The sequence below is a fragment of the Mesitornis unicolor genome, unplaced genomic scaffold, assembly GCF_000695765.1.
Source record: "Mesitornis unicolor isolate BGI_N332 unplaced genomic scaffold, ASM69576v1 scaffold4975, whole genome shotgun sequence".
Lineage (NCBI taxonomy): Eukaryota > Metazoa > Chordata > Aves > Mesitornithiformes > Mesitornithidae > Mesitornis > Mesitornis unicolor.
The window spans coordinates 40,131-67,077 of record NW_010187359.1 but is presented as its reverse complement, the minus strand read 5'-3'; the positions used below and the strand labels follow the sequence as shown (position 1 = coordinate 67,077).

The following is a 26,947-nucleotide window of genomic DNA, read 5'->3' as shown; positions in this document are numbered from 1 at the left end:
TTTAGTCCAATTTACAAATTCCTGTTTGCACCAATTACAAAGTTTCATATAAATCAATTTGGATGTTGGTCTTTCTCATTTAGATGTTAATTCTTTCCTGACTTCCAATATCACCATGACCCCACCTGGGTCCCAAATAGATGGTATTTTTATTTTATACCCTGCTACACCCCATAATTTTGCGCACTCATTCTCAATTCCTTCCTCTCATACAATTTCTCTACTTGTTTTATCTGATGACTGGGTTAATCTACGTAGCCTTTGAGCTTGAAGGCTCAATATTAATGCCTGGAGTGGTTAGACTGAGACCTCCATCCCGAGTGTTGGATTATAGGATGGCACCGCATGCACTGACCAGTAGATGTAAACACCCCCGATCACCTCTCGTATCAGTAGGTCAAGGTTTTCCAGGTACGTGGTTTTCACTTCTGCTTGGTCTGCTAGGTAACTCAAGCATGGGACGTGTCCTTTCAGGATGTCTGCTTTCTGCAAAGGTTTCAAAGGTGCCTCCTCAATCTGATTTAACCATTCCTTTAATTTTTTCAGTAATTCTAGTTTAGCTACTCCCACCCATGTGTCAATGTACAGACCCAGGTATTTTTCAGAGCTGCCTGGTTCAATCATATTCAGGGCAGTGCCATTTATTTCTCAAGCTGGGCAGTCATTGATTGTATATGAATCTTTAGTGGGTTTGATGTAAAACCCGTGGCACTTTTACCCGTGTGCTTTGAGGCCAGTTAGATCACAAAAGACCTCGAGAGTTTCAATATTTTTCTTCATTTCCTCCCAAGATCCACTCAGCAGCCTGGCAGCCCCGCTACTGGTGCTCCTCGCACTTCTCTGCTGCGTGTTGCACACTCAGTGCAGCCCAGGAGATGGTGCTGCACAGAGCACATGGCCGCTGGATTGAGGAGAACTGACAGTACAATATGCAAAGGCAACGGGGTGCTGAGCCCAGCACTGATGCAATATATGCAATGATTGGAAAACTAAAAGATGGAAAATGAAAGAAAGATGCTTGGTCACCAGGGTGATGAGCATCTCATTTCTAAGTGATTGATTTCCAAATTTCCTAATATCCAAAAGGAATGAAGCGGTTCTGTTTTTCTTTCAGGTCACCCTAACTGCAACATCAGCAACCGGTCACTCAGACTATTCTCCCTGGATTTTGGTCCTACCTTATTCATCATACTGATTTGGCAAGTTGGCATGAAACGAAGCAACATCATGAGCTATTTTCTTTCTTGTAATTGTTGTATCATATGCACAATTATTGGATCATATCTAGTAATTACACTATTGCTTGTTCCCTTATCTCAAGGATGGAATAACAACCACATTGTTCAATTTATGGCTACAATTTCTCAACTGGGCAACGAATTGGATTGTTGGTAATGCATACATCAGCCTCAATCATTAGATGCCGAATTTTAGTGGTTAGCAGAACGTGTCCCTGAAGCACCTTGGTATCAACCTACTCACCAATACATTAAATTATTGACAACAACCTTTCAAAGTATATTCATATAATAAGGCCTCATGGTGCATTATGATGCTCCAGGACACAAATTCAATTTGAGTGAGGAATACAAGCAATTGTAATTACACTTTGTATTAAAATCACACTCAGGAGTGGTTTCAATGTAACTGGGACAGAGCACAAGCTTGTATTGATTCTGGAAACCTCGTGGACCTGAAATAATGAACCAGTAATTACAAGCAAAGGGGTTTTTAATGAAGTCTGGCATCTTATATGGAACATTAATAACATGAATTGTCAAAGATCCTATAATCTCACCAGTCCTAACTCTACATGCTGTTGTCTACAGAGTAATGGTTGACATAGTACTAATGATAATTGGGACATATGTGGCTTGAACAACATATCTGGCTGTGTAGATTTTAACCTCCTTTGGACACTCCAATTAATGTGCTCAATGAAATTTAATTGTTTTTCTAATTCATTCTGCAAATGTGGCAGTGACTCCCGGCAAAGCTGGTGGCCAATTTTTTAACACCTGGATGGTTCTGTCTTGGTGGCACTAATGCCTTTAAGAGTCTACCATCACGGTGGACAGGCACTTGTACCATAGTATGTCAATCTTCTTAGGCATTTTGATCTCAAGATTTGACGTTTAACTTCCCACACAACTTTTACCCTGTAAGTAATCAGGGCAGAGTGGCTAAGCCCTCAATAACAAGAACATCTAAGTGTCCTAAATTTGTATATGCGCTGTTTCCAAACTCAGGTGTCGTTGTATTAGAACGAGCTGTTAGTATTTCTGCTACACTTGAAATTACCCAAAATGCTTGTGTGGATGCTTTAAAGAACCTACAGATGGAGATTAATGCACTCTCACATTGGCTACTGTCGCAGTTAAATTATTAAGACATTAAGACATTATTAAGATTGTGGGGTTAACTAAAATGGTTTTATTAATGATCAAATGATGATCAAATGGTAATTAATTGCTGACTGAATGAAAATCAAATTATAATCAAATGGTGATTAAGCAATAATTGAATGTTAATTAAATAGTGATTTAATAATGATCTGACAATTAGTTAGATTTTAATTTAGATGGTGATTAGATGATTATTTAGATTATTTAGACAGCAGTAAAATGCTCTACTACTTACTACACTTCCAATAATTAAGACAGAACTAGATTTATAAATGTTGCTAACAAGGAGTAACCTGGAGAGGTGTCCTTGCCCTAGGAGACATCACCTCTGTGCAGCCTGCTGTCATGCAGGAGAGCTCAATGGGCTTGGGGGGCTCCAGATATCTACAGCATAAAGCGATTGACTCGTGGTCACCTCCCTTTGGTGCATGTGCAGATGTGCAGCTGTAGCAGCTTTAGTTTTGTCTGGTCCCAGGTCGCGCTGGTGCTGTTAGCTACTGATAAGACATGACCTAGACTCTTTGGTGGTCCTACCACCATTCTCACAATTTGCATGGCAGGGCTGATTTCAGCCAGGGCTGCTTGTCAGTGATGCCCGGACCAAAGCACTGCTCACTCAGAGTGGGGGCATCTGTCACAGCTACCCAAAATCGCTGGGCCTTGGATTATCTTTTAGGCTTAAAAGGGATATTTGTGTGTTAATGAATACTACCTGTTGCTTCTATGCTAACAAAAAGTCAAGCAAATCAAATATGAAGTCTATGTTATACAGGAACACATCCACCACACAGCCCAAGAGCAGATCCTGCCCAGGGCCTGGCCAGCCATGGCCGTTACCTTGGCTGCCAGATCCCAGAGCACGGGCATGGTGCCTCTCTATGACGTTAGCTCTAGTCCTAGCTGGTTTGTGCTTTTCTGTAGTTCATCTTGTATCAAATCACTGACTATATAACTTTTGTCCAAACCAGTGCTGTGTACTTGTGCCTTGACCATCAAACCCTCCCAGGAGCTGCAGCAACATTGGGCCTGACACAGACATGAGTCTCCTCCGCCTCACGCATTAGGAGGCAAGAGAGACGCACCAGGAGGCGTGTAGTCTCACTCCTAGTGACCCATCAGTGGCTATAGGCCACAGGGTGGAGTGCTGGGAGCAGCCATAAAGGCAACCTGGTTATAAGAGGGAAAATACTGAATGGAAGATGACCTCTGCTCAAATACTGCCAGAGAAAAATGGCTGCCAGCTGGGGAACCAGAACCATCCTTGAGGAGCACCGCTGGCATCTCTGAAGTGCAGCTGGGTACTGAGAAACAAGAGACATCCTGAGATACCATCAATGCAAAGTGCAAAAACCAAGGAACTGTAACAGCAAGTTCTCATCAGTGAAGGTGGAAAAAAAAACAAAAACAAAAAACGGAAAAGAAGGAAAACATCCAGAGGAAAGAAGAGGTGGTAACTGCCATTGGCTGTTCTAACTCACAGAATAGAAAAACACTCTGGAAATACCAAAACTGGTCTGAGAGAAGAGAAAACAACATCATTTATTGACTCTGCCAGATGAAAAACAGAAGTCAGCAGCAGCTATTGGCTGCTCCAGGTGGTGGTGTCCTTTACCCCTTTATGTCCCTGTGATACAAAAAGGACTGACTTTTTAACCGAAATAGAGCCTCTTTCTCTGAGAAGTGCCTGTGCACATATTCCTTGAGATTTCCTTGGCAGAGGAGACCCTCTCTGGGTATGCCTGGCTGACTCCAGGCTCTGTGATGCGGATCACTTTCCAAGTGAGACTTTGTCCAGTGTCAATTGGTCCCGTTTCTGAGATGGGTTTGATTTGCCCCACTGCTGGGATGGATTTGATGTGCACTTAGTACCAGTTATGCTTTTATATATACACACACACACACACACATACGTATGTATAGGCATGGATTTAAGTAGTTACCTAAAAGTATATTTGCTGCTTTACTAATGGTAGTTCTGTAGTAACTTGTAAAAATATATAGTTGTTACTAACATTCATTACTACTAATACTGATTTCTGCTGCTGTTGAAATATATATTTGCATTCTGGTAGTAGTTTGTAGTGTAGATATACTTGTTTTGCTAATCATAAGTATATTTGCCTTGCTAGTGATGACCTGTAGTGAAATGCAATAAAGTAATTTAGGAAACTAATGCTCTGTGTCCTTGTGTATGATGGAGTCCTGCGAACTCACGGCTGCAATCTTTGCCCACCCACAGGCTGGGTAACCCTTCTGGGTCATGACAGCCAAATGGAGAAGCTTCTGTTGTGCTGTGACCAGTGGACACCAGTATTAATTAGTTGGCATGGAGAAAGGGATAGGATGAAATCAAACACTGTGTCTCTATTGCTTTGGCTTTTTGCAGGCTGGCAGTAGAGAGGAAGAAGAACAACAACAGTTAATTCCAGTTCACCGTGTGTTCAGGTATGGAGATGATGCTGGATTATAAGGGCCAGGAGGTGCTGCTGGGCTGCAGCTGCAATCAGTTATCCGTGGTATTTCCTGCCAGTCATCTCAGTGACCCTCTCCTCAATACACCAGCTCCTTCACTTTCCACCGACTGGAGAAATGCAAGGTTAAACAGGTTCAAGAGTGTGAGGCATTCATCTTCCACAGCTTGGGTTTTGCCTTCAGCTGTTGAGCAGCTTCTCACTGCACTGTACAGGGCAAAGAGGATGCAGAGGGCATGCCTCACTCCAGCTGGTGGTACAGCAAAGGGTTACAGTGCATTTCCACAGGTAACAAAGCAAATAATGCTGCTATTGGCCTTGACTTTTCCCAAGGCTTGGTACCTCCTCCAGAAACACCAGCAGCACAGGGAAAAGGTGCTGGTGAGCCCCAGTCTCTGTGGTCGTGCAGCAGTCGCCAGCTGTGGCTAGGGAAACAGGAGGAGCTAACGTTGCAATGGCATCCGGATTCCAGCCTGGCCAGACAAGCGCTGACATTTTTCCATCACATGTGACCCGCTGATGCCTTCTGCTGTAGTTTTCATTCAGGAATGCGAGCTGTGGTCAGGCTGCCTATGTTTACAGACACAAATAAACTGCTGCTGACTGAAATACACCATTCCCATGACTGCGCTTGGCACTAGCCTTGCAAGGGTAAAGGCAGATCTGCTTACATAGTAAAGCAAAGCCTTCTTGCTCTTAGCATCACTTCCCTTTTTTTTTTTTTTTTTCAGATGCAACCTTTTGGAGTAGCTAAATTTGGGAAGGGGGGGGAGGAGGGGGGGGCGGTGCTCTCTATGCTGCTTGACAGCAGCAGCACTGTGGGCAGCAAGATGCTCTTTGCTGACAGCAATAATTAACCTTATTTCATTTTTACTACTCTGCCTTGTGAGGCTGGCCTGTGTCCCCCCTTACCTCTCCTACCCCATCCCCACACTTCTCCTTAGCTGCTCTACAGATCAGTTTGTTTTCCAGCCATGTGTCCCTGTGCAGGGGCAGGAAGGCACTTGCAGTCCTGTCCCCAGGCCCTTGCTCTCTCCCTACACAAACCACCCCTCAGTGGTGAGGCAAGCCTCAGCTCCCTATGGCTACATTAATTGTCCGATCTCTCAGCACTGACCCAGTTGTGCTGAGAAATGCCACAGTGCAATGGTAATCTGCAAGGGAAAGGGTGGCAGGGGTGGGGGCGGAATTACCTGTGCCTTTCTTTTTTGAGTGCAAAGGAAGATAGCAAAGGGGTTGGTTTTGTTTTTAAACTGCTGGGTCCTTTGCAAATTAATTGCAGCAGAGCTGTGTTAACAGTGTTTGCTGCTTTGGGTGGCAAAGCTGGTTTAAAATGTTTCTGTCCTTCCTTTCCCTCCACTTTCCTTCCTGCTCCCCCTTTCCATGCCTGGGGCAGTACAGTTTGCATGAGGCAATCACACGAACCAAGCTAAAACTTGCTCTGTCTGCTTGTGATCATTATTTTTCAACGGTTTTCTATTTTTTTCCTTTGTGACAATGATGCAATCTCTCTTGCCAGTGTGGCGCTAGGCAGTGGGATGGTCACAAAAACTGACTTTGCCCCATGGATGCTCTCTCCCAGGCAGCAGCGTTAGTCACAGGGAATAAATACACAACATCTCAGCCTGCAAACTTTAGCCTGAGCTTCAGCATTGTGGAGCTCGAAAAAAGCTGCCCCTCTGCAGGGCTCAGGTCTGTCCTACCGCTCATGGCAACCCCCTGCCCACACACGGGTGAGTTACACCAAGGCAGTGCCAGCATTTAGCCAGAGCCTGCCCTTCCACTTGCTTTCAGGATGCCTGCACCCTCCTCCCCTGCTAGGGCAGATTTCATGGGAAGACAGGGCACTGATTTAATTTATTTGAGATTTTGGGGTTTTTTTACCCCACCTGATCAGTGTTGATGCCGCCAATGTGCCACTTGCTGCACTCCTAGAAATCCCTGTTTCAAGTTTTTTTTTTTAATGTGGTCTGCTGCATTTCTTCGGTGCTGCTGGCAGGAGGAGGGGGGACCATAAAGTTCTTGAAGGAGAGCTGTTTATACTGAACTAGTAAGAGCTTCTGTTTATAGAGGCAAAAACAAATAAAAAAAAATCCGGAAGGATGGGCCCATGGCCCTTTCCCAAGGAGAAGAGCAAGTCAAAACAATGAACACCATTTGTTTTTGCTTTTCCCTGGCAAGCTTCCTTCAGCCGACTATTGCATGATCTGTTCAGGGCGAAGAGACAAGAAAAAAAGGAGGGGAAGAAAAAAAAAAAAGCAGGCAGTACCAATTGCTCTGGCTTCTCTCTTCTGAGTCCCGCTGCACCCTGTGCAGGGCTAAAGCTGCAGCTGCCAGGGTAACCCAAACCCCAGCTCCAGAGGAAAAGATGTGGAGCTGGGGGAGCAGTTTGGGGTGGGGGGGGAGGGTGAAAAACCAACAAACCCAAAACCAAACCAAAATGCATATTTGTGAAGCAACAGCACTGGGTTCTGTCCAGCTCGGTGCTATCCTGCTCCTGCTCCAGCCAAAAGCTCAGGGCTCCACTGCTTTCCCAGCTGGGCTCTGCTGGACCCCACAGCTTTCGGCTTCTGGTAAGAAGTTAGAGGTCTGGGTAAGCTGCTGTGTGCTGCCAGCTGCCCTCCTGCAGGCACCCAGGCCAGACACCCACTTGCCCACTCCAACGGATGGGTGTTCAATTTAGTTTCCTCAGCCAAATCTCCCATTTCCCTCGGGCTCCCCCCAGTCTCCCGTCTGTTTAACACTGCTGGCATGGAGCAGGAGCTCCCTGTGGCACAACCTGCCCTAGGTCAACATCAGGGTATTAAATCAACAAACCTTCTGCAGCAGTTGCTGCGGCTCCAGCTCCTATTTTTATAGCCACACTTTGACCGATAAGGCTCTATTAATAAATCAGTCAGGCAGCACCACTTGCACTTGTGGAGCAGGTCCCAGGTCAGTCTGTTGGGGGGAGGCTCAGCAAGGATACAATGAACTCTACTCACAGCATCATATATGCACAATAGTTTTATTTTGGTTTTTATATAAAAAAAATCCTAAAGACTGCAGAACTCTTGTATCCTAATTTCTTACACAAATGCTTCCAACACCCTCTTCTTTTTAAGCTAATTCCCCCCTAACAACTTGCAATTGCATGGGTTCCCTTGATTTTGACCTAGTCACTCTTTCTAATGGGATATGTCTAAAGCTGCAATATGGCACTTGGTTGACTTAGTTGGCAGGTTTAATATATCCAGAAAGCTGGGGTATGGCTCCGAGTCCATCAGCGCAGGCGGGGAGCCTATCTTTGTGTCTGTGCCTCCAGAATGAACCAGACTTTTCTCCTTACTGTGCAAATAACAGGCTCTGGTCACCGACCAGTCCTGTCGTAAGGGATTCTCGTCCCTGAAGAGGATCCCATCTTCAAGTGGGGAAGCAGCACATACAGTCAAGCAATTGTCCTCAGCAGTCCCAATTGCCACGACCCCATCAGTCAACTGTACCGTTGTAAGACCTGTTGAGCTTGTTGAATGTGAACTCTACGTTATGCGTGGAAATAGGCTTTCGGTAGAGAGGATTGGATGCCTTTGGACAAATGAACAGACAAAAAGAACAAAGGTGAGGAACAGAATCCATGTTACAGCAAAAATGTGTATAATCCCCCCTTCCTGTGCCAATTAATTTGGAAATAGTGCTGCATTTGGCTTTGGCTGAAATGTGCATTCAGATCTAAATGCAGTGTTGTTTCTCCACAGTTGGTCCATCAGACCCACCTCCAGTCCTGTCTGCAGGCACAGGCGATGCCCTCAAATGCTGGGCAAAAAGCCTAAAGCCTCTCAGAAGGGATTCCTCATAGACCTGACCAACCTGGCTGCTGCCACAGCTGGAATTTGGTCATCTCCACTCCCCTACCTCCTTCAGCCCTCCAGCACTGCTGGGAAATGCTGAGTGAAACCAAAGGCTGGGCATAATTTTGTAGAATATTTATAAATTGCTAAAGGGAAGGGCAGTGCAACATGCTGGTCCCTGAAGTCTTGCTGCAAGGTATCCCTCATGCTTGGCCCCCATCTCCATCACTGCAGAGCTCTTTGCTGCAGGCACATCCTGACAACCCCCCTGTACCCGAGCAGCACCCCCACCTCGGGTCTCACCATTTCATATCTGGCCCGGGAGCGTTCACTCTGGAACCGGTCGAACTCCCGTCGGTCGTGAATGGTGACGAGCAGCTTCCAGAGCCCCAGCAGGATGATGCCGATCAGCACCACGCTGCCGATCACCGCCAACACGATGGTCATGGTGCTGGGGGCTGAGCTGCACGCTGGTAGCGAGGGGGAGAAGGTAATTAGCTCTGATGTAAGTGTATCCCAGATCAGAATACTAGGATGTAACAACCTGGACCGCAGCCACTGAGCAAGTGACCTCAGGGAAGCACCAGCGGCAATGACTAAAATTAAAAAAGCAACAGCTCTTTCTGAAACCAAAGGGATTTTTTGTTTTTCATTAAATAAATTCCTGGCTGGAGGCAAGCCAAAGGCACAGCTCTACTCTACAAAGTAGCTCATGGACATCACTGAGGTTGGGATGTCACACAGCACTTCGGAAAGTAGAGCAGTGCTGCAGTGCCACCTGGTTTTAATGCCGGGTGACCCATGTGGGACACAGAGGGTTAAGGTGCCTCTGGCAAAAACCAGCTCAGCTTCTAGCCCCCATGGAGGCAGGTGATCACTAGGCACTTTAAATAAGTACATTAACTGTCAGCTAATCAGCTGGTCTTTCAATTAAGTGCAAGCTGCTGCACAAATAAAATAAAATACATGGTCTCTCAGTCTTTCCCATACTGGCCTGTGCCTCAAAGGAGCAGAGTGGATCATGAGAAGCTACTGCTGGGTGCTCACGAGCTCATCCTGCAACACCACATGTGGTTTTCTTTGAGAAACTGCACTGCACATGTTTAAAATAATACTGGGAAGCACATCGGTCTGTGGCAGCCCCAGAGAGGGGAGCAGGGACACGCAGCTCTCATACTGCTTGGGCCAGAGCCAGCTCTTCGGCAGTGCAGAAACCCAGGTGGTGTGGGGCTTTCTTAATGTTCTGACTTGAACACCAGCAGCAACAGGTGTCCCCTTCTGATTTTTCTGCTCCCAGTGTCTGTATCTTCACGTCAGTACTTTGCATTTTTTTGCTATGTAAATAGGCTGGGTTTAACTTCAGCCTCCCAAGCTGACACCAAGCCCTTCAGCTGTCTGCTAGCAATGCTGGTAACTCTGGTGCACAATTCACTCCCAGAGTCCTATTTTACTGAATTGCGATCATCTGGAGCTGGGTTTCAGCACTGTAAAACACTCTGTTTTCCTAAAATCATCCCAGTTCATCTGCTTGCACATGCTTTCAAGCAGCCAGTGAAACCAGGCTTTCTGCAACCCACTAGGCTCTCCAGCAGCCCATCACCTCTTCCGAGGTAGCCTGTGCTATGAGAAAGAAACCCAAGGGAGGGCCAACCTGGCTCTTTGAGGACGGTGAGGTTGGATTTGCCACTGGCAAGCTCCGAGTAGGTGAACTTCATGACGCAGTTGTTCACTGGGTAGGCACAGAGGATTGCGTTCGGGTCATCCGTTTCTGGAACAAGAGGCAGAATCACAGAGTTTTATTTTGGTTTATTTTATATTAAAAAAAAAAAACCTAAAGACTGCAGAACTCTTGTACCTTGACTTCTTCCAACACTCTTTTCTTATTAAGCTAAGACACACACGCAAGATCTTCCTTCACATGTAGGCTTTGGCATTAAATACCATTTCTTCTTAATTTTCTTCATTTCTTGAGGAGTGGAAGCTGAATAGAGAGCGAGGGGGCAGAGACTCAGCTTGTGAGGACACGGCCAGGGCTGTCAGCAGCAGCAGTCCATGGCTGGCGTGTGCTCCAGCTGTGCCGAATGGCTCCAGCTCCGGAAACGGTTGAGAGGTTTGTTTTTAAAGGGTGAGATAGAAGGAAAATGGGGAGAGGGGGAGGCAGGGAGGGGGAAGGGAGAAGCTGGCTGGAGGGGAGGATGCAGAGAAGGGGGATTTGCGAGAAATGCGACTCTTTGATTCCCATGGCCATATGGATGCTCTTTGTTTGCCTGTTTAACACTCCACAGCATCTGGCAGAGCCTGGTGCTGCTCTGATCATTATAAGATGCTTCCAGAGGAAAGCTGCTTCACAAAAGCCATTACAAAGTTTCAGCAAAGCCATCATCTGAGGTTTGCAGCTCTAGCTTCAGGCATGATTTCAGCAGAGCCGCTGCCCTGCACAGCCACAGCTTGTGGGGTGTCCCCACTGCAGGGACAATGCCTGGGGGGAGATGTGGCAACATCTCTGGCCATGCCAGGTAGCTCTACAGGAGCACATCTCTGTAGCCCTGCACAGGCTGAGAGTTTTGAGGGAGAGGAAGGGATTTTTGGGCACCCGGTGCTATTGGCTGACAAAGACATGACCTTGGCTTAGGCACCTGGACAACACTTCCCGCAGCTCTCCTCTTCACTCATATCTGTGCCCATCTGTCATGTTGAAAAATGATCGCATTAATGACCATCAATCCCAGCCCCTTATCTCTCTCCTGTCTGTTTATCTTTCCTTTCAATGCCTTTGACCTGCTTGCAGTCGAGGCATCAATACCCTCTGTGTCAACATCTCTGAGCCCAGCTGCAGCTGCCACTCTGGTGAGTCCTGACAGGGTCCCTGGTGTGGGCAAACCTCAGCTACTCCTATCTCCGGACAGAAGAACCTGCTCTACACTATGCAGTAGTATCAAAGACAGGGCTGCAGAGGTGCTGATCATTACAAAACAAAGTACTAATTAGATCAATACTGATAAAACTTCCATGGTTCTTGACCAATGCCCTTCTGAGTTGAGCAGCAAATCTGAGTTCTTCCAGGACCAGCTCCTTTCAATGCCATTCTGGCACCACTATTCTGCTAAAAGAGTCTGTGATTAAAGTCTTGATAATAATGACCTCTGTTGGTCCTCACTAGGTTTCAGAGATCACACATCCACTGAGAGAGGTGTGATGACCGCATCGAGCTTTCAGGTCCACTGATGTGTGCTGTCGGCAAGTTCAGCTCAGCACTGGACCTGTCATGCTCCTCTCACGTTGAAAGCTCCTCTCTGGCACTATCAGGAATGGAAATGTAAATCGCAGAAGCGAGGGCAATCCTGCAGAATCCAACACAAGTCATATTAACTTCCCTAAAGGCATCATTCTGGCTCATCAGTTCAATGATAGATGCCTCTGCTCTGCAAAGCTTTGAAGCACTGGCTGCTTCATACCCAGAGCCAAAAGGCACGTGGGCTCTTCCAGGGTGTGCTCATTGCAACTTGATATTTAAGGAAGTCCCATCCTCCACTGCCAGGACAATGCAGGCCTATGTCTTCCATGACAAATATCAGTGTTCGGCCTCTCAGCAGGGACTTTTAACAGGTGCTACATAACACAAAAGCACTTGAACACCAGGATTTGGCTGAGTCTGCCTGTGAAGAAGTCCAGAGTCCCCAGGCCCTTTCTCTAGGAATATTTTGGTTTACCCCTTTCTCTAGTAGCCCAGCTCTCCAAGCAGCAGGGCCCCCAGCACCACCCACAGTCTCACTGCATTAGTTCAACAGAAGAATAAGCCTAATTCCCCAAAATGTTTAAAACAGAAGTTTGGCTGTGTTTTTCTCAGAAAGCCACGTGGAAGGTTGGCAAACCACAGCCCAACGTCACCTCCCAGGGTGCAGTCAGCATAAAAGCTGGCTTTGGCATCGTGCAACACCCAGGCAGAAGAGTTCAGCTTTAATCCCCAAAATGTGCTGGCTTCTAAGAAACTCAGGCCAGCTTCAGTAAGGAGCTTCGTGTGGTTTGGAAGTGGCTTGTAACCTCTTGCAGTGTGCAGGCGTAGGTGTACTCCCCGGTAAATAGCAGGGAGGATGGAGAAAACAAGAGCAAATCTTGCAAAGGGAAAGGTAGGAAACCCTGATGGTCATAATTTAAAAGCTAGACACTGGATATGAGAGGAGTCAATGGGAAAATCATTGCCTTGGGAGGAAGGGAGAGAAAGGGCGAGCAAGGTAGAGCACTCCTACCTCTATAAACCATGGGAAGAGGAGGAGGAAATGTCAGATGTGGAATGCAATTTATTTCCGCTTGATCTCCATCTCTCCCTCCAAGGAGTATTGCTAAGGCAAGGGTCAGGATTGTGATTAAAGCTGTCACAGATTGGGTCTCTTCTAACCCCACAAATAGCAACCAGGGACTCCCAGAGTGGAGCTTGAAAAGAAGGGGGAGAAAGTAATCTGCTGAGGGATGCAGGTGTGGGGCAACCTCTAGAAGACGACACAAAGGACAGGAGAAGAGCTCACTGGGAGAGCTTTTAGCAGTCAGTTCCAACACAGCAGAATTCATAATCTCCAGAACAGCACTGCTGTGTCTTACAAGCTCACTTCTTCAAAGATGAACTCTCAAAAGATTAGAGAATGCCTTTTTTTGGGTGATACTTTTTCCTTTTTCACTCTCTCGTGGCTCATCTAATCTTCTGCCTCATCCAATCTGATCCCACTCTCTTTCCTCCTTGTACTGGAAGTAGTGGTCCTCACACATCTTGATTTTAAGATGTTATTTAAAATCAAAGGGTTTTTTACTTCAATATAGATTACAGCCAGGAGAGGAGGTCACACATACTCCATACGCACACATACATACTACATGCACACATACATTTCTAAATACCAGGTTTTCCCTGAGGTTTTCTTTACGGATGTATCTTGTTAAGAGGAGTTCAGTGCTGCAGTCGATGGCTTGCACCGTCTGCAGTCCTGCTGCTGCCTACTTACCAAGAACATCCACAGTGGTGATGATCTCATCCTTGCAGTGCTTTTGGCAGGTTTGGTTATCAGCCAGTCTTCCTGAGTTAAACAGCTTGCATTCAATGCAGTCCCTGCAGAAAGACACACAACGGGGAACATTAGGCACCCGCCAGAAACTGTATGAATACAGAGATGCCCGCCTTGAAAAGGGACTCCCTGGGTATTGGTTTGGAGGCTGCACATCTGCACTAGAAGGAAGGAGAAACTTCAGGGCCAAGCATCTCCATCTCAAGGATGGACTTATTCTAGGGGTGGATTCAGTGAAGGTGCAAAACAGCTGGTAGGTCTGGGGCCTGTTTGCCCATCAGCTACAGCAAAATCCATCCTGCCTGAGACCGAGGCAGACAGCATTGCTGCTCTGCACCAGTCCGATGCTGATGCCCAAGGCACCTCTGTCACTGCGAGGCAGGCAGTCATCTCCATCCTCCCCTCCTCTGCAGCTTCCAACTCTGGGTCCAGACACGTGCATCTCAGGATGCAGCAAAACTGGGGTTGCCAGCCTTTCCTACAGAGCAAGACAGCACTGGAAATGAATGGGGATGTGAACCTCCACAAGGATACTCTCAGGTTGCTTAGCATGGGCTCCAGCAGGCTTGCCTGGGGCTAATCACCTCTGTTTAATAAAGCAGGAGTAATTTCTTAGCTGAAAAGCCTCCCAGGAACAAAAGAGGTGCCATTCTCACCAGCGAAAAGTCCCTCCTGAACCCCCCCACTCCATGAGTACCTTTTAGTGCTACAGATGCCTGGGCAGGTGGGGCACTTCTCACATGTCTCTCCGAAAGCCCCTGGCTCAGTGCACTGACACTTCCCACAGACGCAGTTGCCTCGGCCACTGCACATCTGCCCGTCACTGGAAACACAGCTGTCCATCTCAGTGGAGCAGTTACAGTTGTCCCCAATGTAACCGGCGTGGCACTTGCACTCCCCACAGTGACACTCTCCGTGGCCTGAAGGTGAGAGCAGAGGGAGATGTCAGCAGGATCCTTAGCTGGCATCAGGCGCTGCAGATGTCCCTGCACAGGAGGGACCAGCAGTCCAGCAGGAGAAGCTGACAGAGAGACCTTACTTGGCAGAATAACAAACAGATGGCAATGGGAAATATCTAGATATCAAATTATTATCTACATTTAGGAGCAAAAAATATGTACTTGCAGCTTCTCCAGCTTCCCTCTATAGTGGCTCAAGAAAAATGGGCACCTCTCCCTTCCCAGGTGGGACCTGGTGGCCAGGACAGGGGGACAAACTGTCCTTGGGAGGCACCAGCTCTGATGGTGACCACAGGAAGAACAGAGCAGCTCCCTTCAAGCAGACACAGCCCACAGCTGGAGGAGGCAACTTGCACCCCAAATCCCCCTAGGACTCCTACTCAGTGTAGCGCTGTCATCCTTCTGCAGGTGGAGGGCAGCAAAATGAGCGAGTCCACACACAACCCCCTACTATTGCAGAGCCCAAACGGGATTAGCTGGTAGAGACTGCATGCTCCAGCCAGGTGTGAAGCTTGTTACCCTCTTACTCTTCTCTATCTAGATGAGGATTCCCAAGTATCCCCCTCTTTTCAGTGTGGCCTTTTGCACCCTCCTGGTTCACCCCCATTCAGTGTTTGACACCACCAAGCAAACATTAACACCCGAGTTGGCAGCATGCTGCCACGAGCCTGTCTCACCTGCAGAGTGAATATCCCCTATTCCTGCCCCCCCCGTGCCCAACACTGTGTACCTGGGCTTTGCAGAGCTCTACACCTCCCACTTCCACAGCAGACGAGCAGCATCTCTGCTGCTCAGTCTCCAGCACTTCCTAAGCATCACTCAGCTCCACTTGCATGCCCACCTGAAGGCTCTGGCTCAGCGAGGAGGATTGTGTGCAGTGTATTACCACGATTTCCGCTGCTACTGGAGTAGCAAAAATATTCAGGCTGATAAGGAGTCTCTGGCAGCAGCTTTGTTCAAAATGCTGCATCTCAAACCTGATGTGTCTGTCTCAGAGGCATGGCACTGGGCAGACAAATACTTTGGGGCACCAGAAGATGTGGCAGAGTTGATGCAGCCTGGCTGCTCGGCACATGAGCTGGACAGGAGGCAGCATAGCCAGGCTGTGGGCAGTTTTCTGCTCAGTCTTGCTATAGCATTGGATTTTGCTAGCAGAGCCACTGTGCCGGTAAATGGAGGGCCCAAGCCACGCTTAAAGCCTAACCTTCTCCAGGCCACACCACTCAGCAAGAAGTTTTCTCGTCCTCCATGCTGCTCTGCCCACTGTGGACCCTGAGCTCTGGAGACCGGTATTACTGATGGGCCCCCAAAATGGTGTAAAAGAGGGTGCTCCTGAAAGGGCTGCCATGTTTCCTGGGCTGGCTGGTGTTTTGTATGAATTAATTTCTTCTTTCTCTGTCTATACCATGAGAGATGAAGATGGGAGTGGAACAGTGCTTCCTTTCTGGTTTTGAAACCAGCGTTTAGTAGCAAAAAGCCCAGCAGGTTACAAAACTCTTACAAAACCCAAAACCTTAAAACTCCTTATAAACAAATTAAATCAACAAGTACCATCTCTTGTGTCAAAACGAGACCTCTACATCCCAGCCAGTACCATGAAGGTTGCTGGAACCAGCTGAACCTGTCCCAGGGAGTAGCTCAGGGCAGCTCACAGCAGAGATGGATGAAGAAATTGATCCCATCAGGGCACTCCTCTACTGAAGCATCCCCTTGCAGCTATGGGTTTAGCGATGGGCTGAGAAAGCCAACAGGCTTCAAGGCTTTCAGTGCCGGTAAGAAGAGTGGCTGGCTGCCAAGTATCTGGTTTCAGAAAGGCATCCATCAGCCTGCTGGAAGTACTGCTAAAATTCCTCCTTGGTCAGTCCCTAGGAGAAGGGATGCCTTTGAAGGCATGGTTTATAGAGCTGAAGGGTTTGTGTATGAGGCTCATCAGCAACCTAATTACAGTTCAGCTTTCCCACTGGTACCAGCCTTGAGTGCCTCAGACAAGATAAATTATATACACACTCCTTTCATTGGCACAAAACTGCTGATCTCCCTGCCTCTCCCATCGCTACAAGGTTACCAGAGAGGCTGTGGATTGTCAGGCTATACCCTTTGCCAAAAGTCACGGGAACACCTTCTGTTTTGCGAGGCATCTTGTATGTCCCAGCACATCACAAGCTGCCCTCCTACAGGCTCTTTTGCACTCCCACCGTTTGCTTTGGATCCAGCCTGCAAACTCAAACATTACTAGACAGAGGAGGTTATGTTTACAAGCTCTCTAGAGGTGACCTCCTTTCCTGCCTACATCTGATGGAGATTAAAAATCCCTCGCTCTGTTTGCCTTCACGACGACAGCCTTGTCCTTTCCCCAGACACACGCACACAGGCAGCTTTGGTTTGCCTCTTCCCTACAAAGCTCTGGTTTTAGTCCATAGGACACAGCTACATTTGCACTGCTGCTGCTGCTCGGGACCCCTGCACCCTCCTCTTCACAAGTGATTTTATTTACAATTAATTCAGGCAATCAGGTTCTTGCACACAGCAAGTTTGGTGCCTCCATGGCAATGCATGTGGAGGCTAGAAAGCCTGCACATCCCTTCCAGCCCCTGGCAGGCCAGGATGGAGCCTGAAAGAGCTGCCCCAGGGAAGGGAAACAGCCTTTTCCAAACAATGCATCCTATTAAACCACTGCAATTGGAAAATTTACAAAACAGCATCCTAAAGCAAACAGTTTGGTTTACTGAAGGGGATGGAGAAAAAGCCCTTCTACATGAAGGTGACTAAGTGTAGGGTGTGAGCTTGAAATTGAAAAACATGTTGAAATGTGTTTTCTGCCTCGGCCACACTGGCTCCGTGTGTAGTAAGTCACTGGCTAAAACTCATCATGGGGAATATGCCAAGAGTGGGAATTTCCATGTTGACCTTTAACGGCAAAGACGTTACAACCTTTACTGCCTGCATCAGCTTGAAAGAGTGGCGACTCCTGCAAGCACCATGAGCTCCACTTCTCATGCTCTCCATCTATCTTCCACACAGCTTGAAGACTGGAGAAACATGGGTGAGTGGGGTACATTTATTTCTCATACGGGCATGACAAGAGTTGGCCCTCTTCTCAACGTCCTCCTGGAGCACCAGAGATGGGAATCCACCCTGTCCTCTTGCTCAGGACCCAAAATGAGAGGAGCCCTAAGGCAACGTGGCATACTGGTCACAGCGAGTCTTTCGGGGACGGTGACCCAGAGCTCAGGTTTGCAGCACGTGGAGTGCTACCTGGTACTTGTATTTCGCAGCAAAATGTGCTGCACATTTCCAGTCTCAGCTATCCTGTGGTCACACACAGAGCTGATGTGGTTGAGCAGTCTCTGTGGCATGTTAGGCCATGTCTGCGGGAAGCCTTCCACCACTACACTGATGACAGACAGTGGTTTCACTTCCCAGTTTAATTTCCAAGATTAAAATGTGCCCTCAAGGAGGGTGTGTTTCAAGACACCTTTGCACCAGCAGAAGTCTCACGGTGTGGGACATTACCGCGAATTTTAACTCCCTTGAACCCTTTGAGTTTGCATGTTCTCTGCTAAAGCTGGTTTGTGAAGCCAAAAGACATTAATTATATTCTCCAAACATAACAAGAGATGTTTTCTTCTGATCCCATCCTTGAAATGAGACAATGTCTGATGTTTAAAAGATCTAGATCTAACTGGGAAATTAAATGCTCCCTCTGAATTTGATAACATACTTTCTGGCCAGCTCTTGCACGTTGGAGGGGATAACACAAAACACGTGTCAGGGAGGCTGCAGAAACATGCTGGGAAGGTGTAGCAGAGGAAAGCAAAGCTTCCACAGGGGAAGAGCAGTCCCCAGACTAGGTCTGGACTAGTCTAGGCTCCAGCAGGGCAGGAGCCATGTGGTGCACCGCTGCTTGGAGGCACCCTCTTCCCAAGGAGGCCACCAAGGTGGACCAAGACCTGCAGCCCAGCTGGTCTGTCCATCTCTCTCCGCTCCCCCAAATACATCCCCATCGCACTGTCATGCTCTGGCTGGGCTGCACATCTCGCTGTCACTCAGGCAGCTTTTGGCAGGACATCCAACCGTCCTCGTTTCACCCCAGCTGCCTCTGCCTCTCCCCCTCAGATGCCCGCCACAATGACAGCCAAAAACAAAATCCCATCTGCCCTCACCCCAGCACCGTGCAAGCCCAGCCTGGCAGCTTGATGCCAGCACTGTGTGCTATGGCTCTGGTCCCCAAGAGGGGTCAGGAATCAGGGTAGAAGCTTCTGGCAGAAACTCCCAGCCTCTGACCCGGATTTCATCCCAGGTTTCCTGATAGCAGGCTGCAAAGTGGGACCCCCCCCCCCGCGGTTGCATTTGGCAGGAGAGGTCGTCTGCCCTCAGTGATAACCCAGTTTGCTTTTTAGGAGTTTCACTGACCACTGCTGCACCAAGAGGTCTGAAACTCAATGCACTAAAAGCCCTGTTGCTAGGTCTTTTGATATAAAGTGTTTTTTCTAAAGCCCCTTATTTCTGGAGATTACAAAATTATGCGAAAATACTAGCTTGCTTTTGAGAGAAATAAAAAATTATCCCAGCTTTTACGGGGGTGGAGAAAGGGCTTGGAAAGAAGACCCTTCAACACCTCTTTCTATCCCACCTTCTAGAAAACCAAACTTATGGGCCTACCATACAAGAAAAAAATAATCCTCATGATTTTTAAGCCAGCTTCTAGGTTTCGGAGCACTCAGGAAAGGAAAGGTCATGCTGCATTTTGTTCGCATTAAATCAAGTCACTTATTTTTGTGCCTTTTTGCTCACATCCAAGGCTTTCGGGCAGAACCTTCAAAATGCTATGCCTTTGTCATTTCTGGTTACTTGAACAACTAGTTTGAAAAAAACCCACAAAAACCCCACAGGAAAACCAATTAAGAGAAATGAGTTATGGCAAGCAATTTCCAGATTCCCCGGTGCTTTCCCTTTAACGAGCCCTGGCTGCTGTGCTCGTCACCCGGACAGCCCAGGCGCAGAAGCCACACATTGTTTGTACCCCCTAGGGGTGAAGGCACCGAAAACATTTGCTTACAAGAGAAGTCAAATCCTACCAACGCAGGGCATTGCTTGAGCATCAGCTTTGCACCAGGCCAGCCAATCTCTCAGCAAAAGCGCTTTATGTCTGCAGGAGAGGCTCTGTGACAGGCACATTTTGAGTGGGAGGAGGAAAGGCAGTGAAAGAGGCTTTAAACGCTTGGAAAACGTAGACCTTTCCGCTTGAGAAAGGGCTATGGTAAGACACAGTGCCTCCTTAGGCAAATAAATCATCAACTTCGCCACTAATCACTTTCCATGACTCAAAGCAGCCGGCGCTGCACATCAAGAGGCCAGGCAAGGCGAGGCAGCCTTCCCGCGGCACAGCCGCAGTTCACGGCCGTCCTGCTGCCAGATAGTCGGCACTGGTAGGAAGTCAGGGAGAGCTCAGGAAATTTTAAACACTGGGGATGGGCTTAGGATCCATTCCCCAGGTCACACCAGGGAGAAAAAGGGTGGCAGGTTGGCAGGAGCATCCCCAACTCCTGGAGCCTACGGAGCATCATAACTTTCTTGTGAAAAGGAGGCCACTATATAAACAAAGACACACAAACATCAAGGGATTAGTTTTCTGTGTAAACAGAAATGCATCCACCAAGTGCCTTCATTAACATCAGAAGAGAGCACGCCCACACTTATTTATCCACAAGGCAATACTGAAACAACAAAACAAACACTAAGAGGCTAGTAATAAGTAAATAGTGCTTCTCTGTATGTTAGTTACACCAGACACTACGGATCTCTGCATCTTCCCATTGCATTAATTTCAATAGATATTTATATCTCAAAGCATAGAGGTTTGGCCAAGAATCAACAAGGCTTTAAATAAGCCTTTATTTCAATCCTAGTGCTGGTAGAGCTCAACAATCATCAAAAAAAGCATCAGAGATGCAGACCAATGAAACCAAAGGTGAAGTAATAAACAGACGCTTGAGCTGCTAATTCAGCCTTGGGTACCACAGGCCCCATCACCAGCTCCATGTTACTGCCAGCATCCCCCACGTTGCAGCACTGCCATTACAAAAAAACCCTCAGCCCTCTAGTTTCTCCCTCACTTGGGAACTTCTGGGTTAAATGAGAACTGGGCAGGGAAAACAGGGCTTTGGAAACTGCTGTCTCATGAAGGCAGCTGAAAGCGATCCGGGGCAGGTGGATTTCCTGCGGCAGCCCTGGCCAGACTTTCCTCATTTTCCTTCTCTCCGCTGCAGAAGGGGAGCTGAAACGCAATCACAAGATATGGCTGATGATCCACCAGAAAGCCAAAACAGGCAGTGAGGAGTCATTTCCTGAAGGAGATCTAAAGCTGCATTTCTTAAAATAAAGTCTTCCGTTTTTTCTTTTTTTTCTTTTTTAAAGTAAGCTCAGCACTCTACAAATCTCTTGACTTTTGCTTATGTTAGCACCTCAGCCGAGCCTGCCACACGTGGCCTTTTGGACAGAGACCCAGAGCTGGGAATTGGAGCTTTTAGGTCCTGCTGCCGACTCTGCTACCGATGCAGGGAGTGATACGGGGCGAGGACTGCTGCCAGATCCTCCCAGAGACGCAGCACTTCATCCTGAGTAGGGGCAATCGGAATAGGTTTGCCGTTTCCCTTTGAGTCGTGGGTCCAAATACCATCCCACCAAACTGGGCACATGCTCATCCTTGGCTTTATCACTCCTTAAGCACCTGACATCTCTGCTCCCCCTTCCCCCCCAAACCCAGTCAACACAGCAATCCCTGTTTGGCCTGACAAAGAAAACTGCTTGGCAAAGAGTGGTTTCCACTTGGCTTTACCAACCCTGCCCAGATACCACCATCACCCATGGGTCCAGAACCAGGAGCCACACCAGGAACCTCTACTCACATAATTCTCGGCCCATCTCTTTGCCCAGGTCTGCTTATACAACTCCACATTTAGCATTCAGCTTTTGTCACTGTAAAGGCTCTGGAAGATCTAGAAGCTTGAGGGGACATACAGTGAGCATGCACTTAGATGAAATACAGATAAAGGGCTTGAGAAAAATCATAGCACTGCAACCCTTCCACAGACGTGTGGTGCCTCCAGGAAAGATGAGCTTCATCCTCCCGTTCTGGTGCCTGAGCAGGCTCCAACCACCTTCTACCACCCAAAAAACCTCCAGATTTGTTCTTAAAATAAAACCTGGCTGCAAAACAAAGCCACATGAACCCAAATGCCTGAACTCCAGGGCCAAATTCTATGGTTCAGGTCCATCCTTCAAATGAAAAACCAGCTAATTCCCACTTTGCCAAAGCCCAAGTAGGCTGAATGTCCTTTCAGCTGGATCTTGTTAAGAGGAGTGGGCTCTGGAGCAGAGATTCTTTCTCTGCAAAATCCAGTGCTGTGGGAGCCGTGCCCAGTTCTGTGTTTGGATGCAAACACATAATTTGGTGCAGGTTCACCAAAGGTCCATGGTTTTGGAATGGATTTCTCCCTTCCCAAAGAAGCTGGAAGAAGTCAGAATATCATTCAAAACAAGACCAAAAAAAGAGAGAAAGAATGAACCCACAGCCTGTGCTACACTTCCTTTTCAGGTCCATTATTTAAATTCAGTTTTATAAACCAAACCGAGCAAAATTCACAGGTTGTCAGTGCATGTCAACAAGAATGCTGAAACCCAGAATTTCACTCACCTGCTGGTTTGAGGCCTTCATCTGCCTCTAAACCCTCAGTACAGCATTTATTTAGAAATGTTTATTTCTGTTAGTTACTATCATCAGAAGGACAAAATGCAAACATCATACTCAGTGGGATGCCAGCCATAAAGGCAGAGCATTTAAGTGAGTTCGTTCTAAGATCATCTTCTCTCTTTGGGGAGTAAATAGGTGATGAGCTACATTTTCAAAGTTCATCTTGTTTTTAATTTTGAGCTTTCTACTTTTTGAGATATGGAGCTCTTGGCTGTGGGAGAGGAGGGTTTGGATACCTGCAGGCACCATCAGATGACACCTCTGGTTGCGACCCACACACTGTGCCACTTTAAGAGCAGAGACCCACAGACAGAGCCCTGGCTCCTGCAAGGATGTGGAAGACGTCACTTCTTTATTCTTTAATTCTGCCCTGGTATTTAATGCCTCATTAGCATGCATTAAGGCTTGCAAAAGGTCCGCTCAAGGACAAGGAGAAACCCCGGTGAAAAGAGGCAGGAACAGCAGCACTCTGTGTGGGTTTGTCCTCCAAGGAGCTGCTGCCAGATCTGGGGAGAGCTGCAAGACTTTGACAGCAATGAGGGTGCGGGCAGGGGAAAAGGAGGGGTAAGAAAAGGCAGCCTTGCCCTTTCGTGCCCGGAATGGAAACTCTGGCAAAGCAGTAGGCAATACGCCAGGGAAAGAAAGTCCTACTCAGTTGCTGTTTCAGTGTGAACAACCAACACAAACTCTTGGCATGAGCAAGGCAGGGCAGGCAGGGTATATCTGCTGCCAGAAATACAAAGGAAGATAAGGAACAAACACAGCACCGAGTAGAAACACGAATGGAAATATCATTTGTGTTCCTGTGAGAAATCCACGCAAAAACTGCAATATATCTCAAGTTGGAAGGGACCCATAAGGACCACTGAGTCCAACTCCCAAATAATCCATAATATTTAACAGGCAATGATGTAACGGTAATGCCTGGTGGTGTCATACCTAATACTGCATTTACTTATTGTAAAAGAAATCCAGAGGAGCATATACATTAATCCCAGAGCATTCAGGCTGAGACCCATCCACCTGCGCTGAAATGCAGCCACTGGTGACCTGAAACAGCAGCTGCGCCGGGCGACACCGGAGGTCCTTAGCAGAGCTATCAGAGGGGGAACCAGGCATTTTTACACCCTGCAGCTACAAGCACTGGCTGTGCTTTTGCAGGTCACGGCCAGAAGGCAAGGGTCATCCCGTGCCGTTTGCCCCAGCCCAGTGGCCATTTGATCCCCTTAGGATCTTTGGCTTTTTGAATAGGGCACAGAGCAGGATGGAGCTCTCGGAGGAGAGCAGCACATGTCTCAGGATTAAACTGGAAAGAGAACAGAAACAAGGCTAAAGGGAAAAAAATAAATTTGGAGAGGAAGCAGAAGAGAGAGATTGGGGAAGGGTGGAAATGATGCCGTGGGGGGAAGTGGCAAAGAGGTTTCAGAAGCCTCTCAGGACTGAAGATGTGAAGAAACACATGCCCTGTGTCATTGCCATGTTCCTCCAAAAGGTCACCACGGATTTGCGTGCCAGGGGAACAGAGACTTCATGAAGATCAAATTTGAGATGCAAACACCTCCCATCTGGCTCTCAGCCCCTCTCTGCACTGGGGCTATGAACCACAGCTCCTGGAGATGAGCATTCTGGAGATGAACCACATGGGAAATGCTGCTGAATTTGGTAGCTTAAGGCAGAGAGACCTGCAAAGAGCGAAGGAGGTTGGCTGCACAGACGCCAGCAAGACAGCATGAAGGATGGGTCCTTTCCAAGGCAGTGCTTTACAGGCTGCCCGTCTCTCTCAATTTAGGGCTGCCAAGAGGAGGAAGCGTACACCCGAGCCAAAGCCCGCCTGTGTGACCCAGAAAGGCTGCACTGGTAGAGGATGAGTTTTAAATAAAAATCCTCTCTGGCCTCTCTGTTACAACTAACAAGCAGTTCACTAACACACAGTGAGAGGTATCAATCATCAGCATGAGTGCCCCCACTTCTCTATACCCTCATGGCCCTCCAAAATAGTAACAGTTGATACTTGGGAACCACTTTTCCTTGCAAGGAAAATTCAAATACTGCTAAAAAGGTATGCAAATGCTCACACAGCTCTTGGGGAGCTTCTCTTTATGCTTTCAAATTATCCAGGAGCCCAGAGCTAGGTGTCCCTGCTCTTCATCGCAGAGGGTGCCACCCCAGCAGGATGCAAACACGAGGCACCACAGCCTGCCCACAGTGGGTAAGCGCGTCCCATATGCGTCCTCGTGGTTTCACATCTTCTTCACACTGTGTGAAGAGCTGAGAGTGTCTCAATGACATTCCCCATTGAAGGCTGAGAGGTTTCAAGTGTTGCTCTCAGAGCTCACTGTGCCCAGGCCAAGCATGACCAGACCTGACCTTTCAGGAAGGCACCATGAGAAGCAGCCCGCAATGAACCCAGGGCTCAGCCACCAGCTCCTGTCGCTGGAGTGAGACCTAAAAGCCAGCACCCCAGCCATGATAGCAGCAGTGGGCTCCTCCAGAGTTCCTTCCCCAACTGTGGAAAAGTTCTCCAAATCACCACTTGAGCAATCATGGTTTGCCTCCTCAAAATGTTGCAATGGCAAGGCACGGCAACCCCCACACTCTACAGGAGGTCAAGCAGCAATGCAGAAATGTCAACAACCGACTTCAGAGACGATCTGGTTTATACAAACATACTTTGGAGAAAGAAAAAAAAAAAAGAAAAAAAAAAGAGAGGAGTTTTTCCTGATTTGAGGCTGAAACACCATGCAGACAAATGACAACAGACACACAGCCAAACAGCATCTGCAGGGAGCTTGTATGGAGGCGTCGGTTCGAGCAGGATGAAGGTGAATTCAGTTGACTGCTCTTCCAGTAAATCCCCATCACAGCCCTCAGCCCTGTCAGCCCCAGCTGACCTGGACCTTACATTTCTTTAGGCTGACCCACAGGATGGGAGTAAACGGAGGTGACCTAAATCTTACATTTCTTTACACTAATCCATGTGATGAGAGTAAGTGGAACATGCTCAGCTTTGCAGTTAAACCTCCCAAAAGAAAGAGAACAACAGAGGTGACCCATTTGATCTGTTTCTTATTAAAAGTTTGCAGCCTACTCTGGTTGAAGCCAAAATGTTTCACATTCGGAGGGGGGATGTAGGCTGCAGAGGGAATGCCCACCCAGCAGCAACATCAGGCATGGGCACTCTGGCCTCAGTTCATCCCTGCTATGGGACACAGCAAGTCAGAGTTGGGTTTTTTTTCTCCTTATTCAGGGGGATTTTTTGTTTTATGCATTTCTTCTCAGGTTTGCAGACATCTCAGAGCCAGGGCTTTGGCTGAGCAGCTTCTGCAGGTGATAAAAGCCAAAGTCGAACAGGAATGTAGCAAGGAGAAAGGTTTTTAGGAAGATCCAGGATAAACATGTAGCCTGACTGAGTCTTGACCACATCTTAGAAGAGAGATCCTACTGCAGTGCCACCTCCTCGCAACTTATTCTGGCCATAAGATCCTTCTGGGCTACAGAGTCTCAAGATGCCTGAAACTGCATTTGTTGGCTGCTAGGAAGGAGCAATGGGCACTCTGTGTCCCGCACAGCATGATGATGCTTACATACCTCTCTGCTTTCTAGCCCAGCCTCATCTGGTTTTTAGCAACCTGTCCCCCACTCTGCTTTTTGGTGGGGAATAGAGACACTCGCAGTCCTATAAGCCACCCTAATGGAAAAGGGTTTTGGCTCAGAGCACTTCAGCTCACCCCAAACTGCCCTCCCATGCCCTGCAGCCCTCACAGCACATGCAGCCGCTGCCTGGCCCCCTGGGAACCCCCCACCTGCTGCTAATGACTGGGGCCACTAACAAAGCAATCAGTGCTGTGAGGTTGCATCACAGTGACCCAAGCTGACTCCACATCCTCTGTCACCAAAATAAGCCTCAAACATGCTGGTAGATGTGTGCTCCTTGTTCTCCTCAAACGCGGGGAGTGGAACAGGAGCGACCTGCGAGGCAGCCAAGCCAGAGATGAGCCACATCTCCTCCGCAGCTGCGTGGCTTGCGGCTGCACAAGCACTTAGTAACAGCCAAAAGGATGATTTTTAACTTCCACATCTTATATGGTCCTTTTGTCTCTCCCCTTCAGGTCCTTTTTTACTAGGCAGTGCTCAGATTTCTTCTTTTTACACAAACTAAAATTAAAAAATCCCCAAATGAAAAACTTGAAGATAACAAGACTTGGCATGACTTAAAAGAAAACATTGCAGATGTGGTTTAGGCTGTTTCCTATCCTCCTTCTGCTGCAGGCCACGCTACATTTGCTCAGTGTCACCCCCTCTTGGCACCGGCACAGGCAGTGGGCACAGGCGAGGTCGCCTTCCTCTCCAAACCATGCTCAACCCATCACCTGCACCTCAGAGATTAATAAATCAAATCCTACCCATTTCTTCCTTAACAGCAGCTTCTGGTAAAAGCTTACACACTAGGAATGAAGATAATTAAGTCAAGAAAAAAA

General features: G+C 47.7%; 1 protein-coding gene across 1 annotated transcript in view; it reads right to left on the bottom strand.

Annotated features, from left to right (window-relative positions):
• Positions 1 to 7,867: 7,867 nt before the first annotated feature.
• ITGB5 (integrin, beta 5) overlaps positions 7,868 to 26,947 on the bottom strand; it is a 55,490-nt gene continuing 36,410 nt past the window's right edge. The window contains exons 10-14 of the mRNA XM_010185410.1: positions 14,455 to 14,677; positions 13,698 to 13,801; positions 10,355 to 10,471; positions 9,007 to 9,173; positions 7,868 to 8,440 (exon numbers count right to left, since the gene is read on the bottom strand). Of these exons, the coding sequence (XP_010183712.1) occupies positions 8,345 to 8,440; positions 9,007 to 9,173; positions 10,355 to 10,471; positions 13,698 to 13,801; positions 14,455 to 14,677 (707 nt within the window). The 3' untranslated portion in view covers positions 7,868 to 8,344. The remainder of the gene's footprint in view (positions 8,441 to 9,006; positions 9,174 to 10,354; positions 10,472 to 13,697; positions 13,802 to 14,454; positions 14,678 to 26,947) is intronic.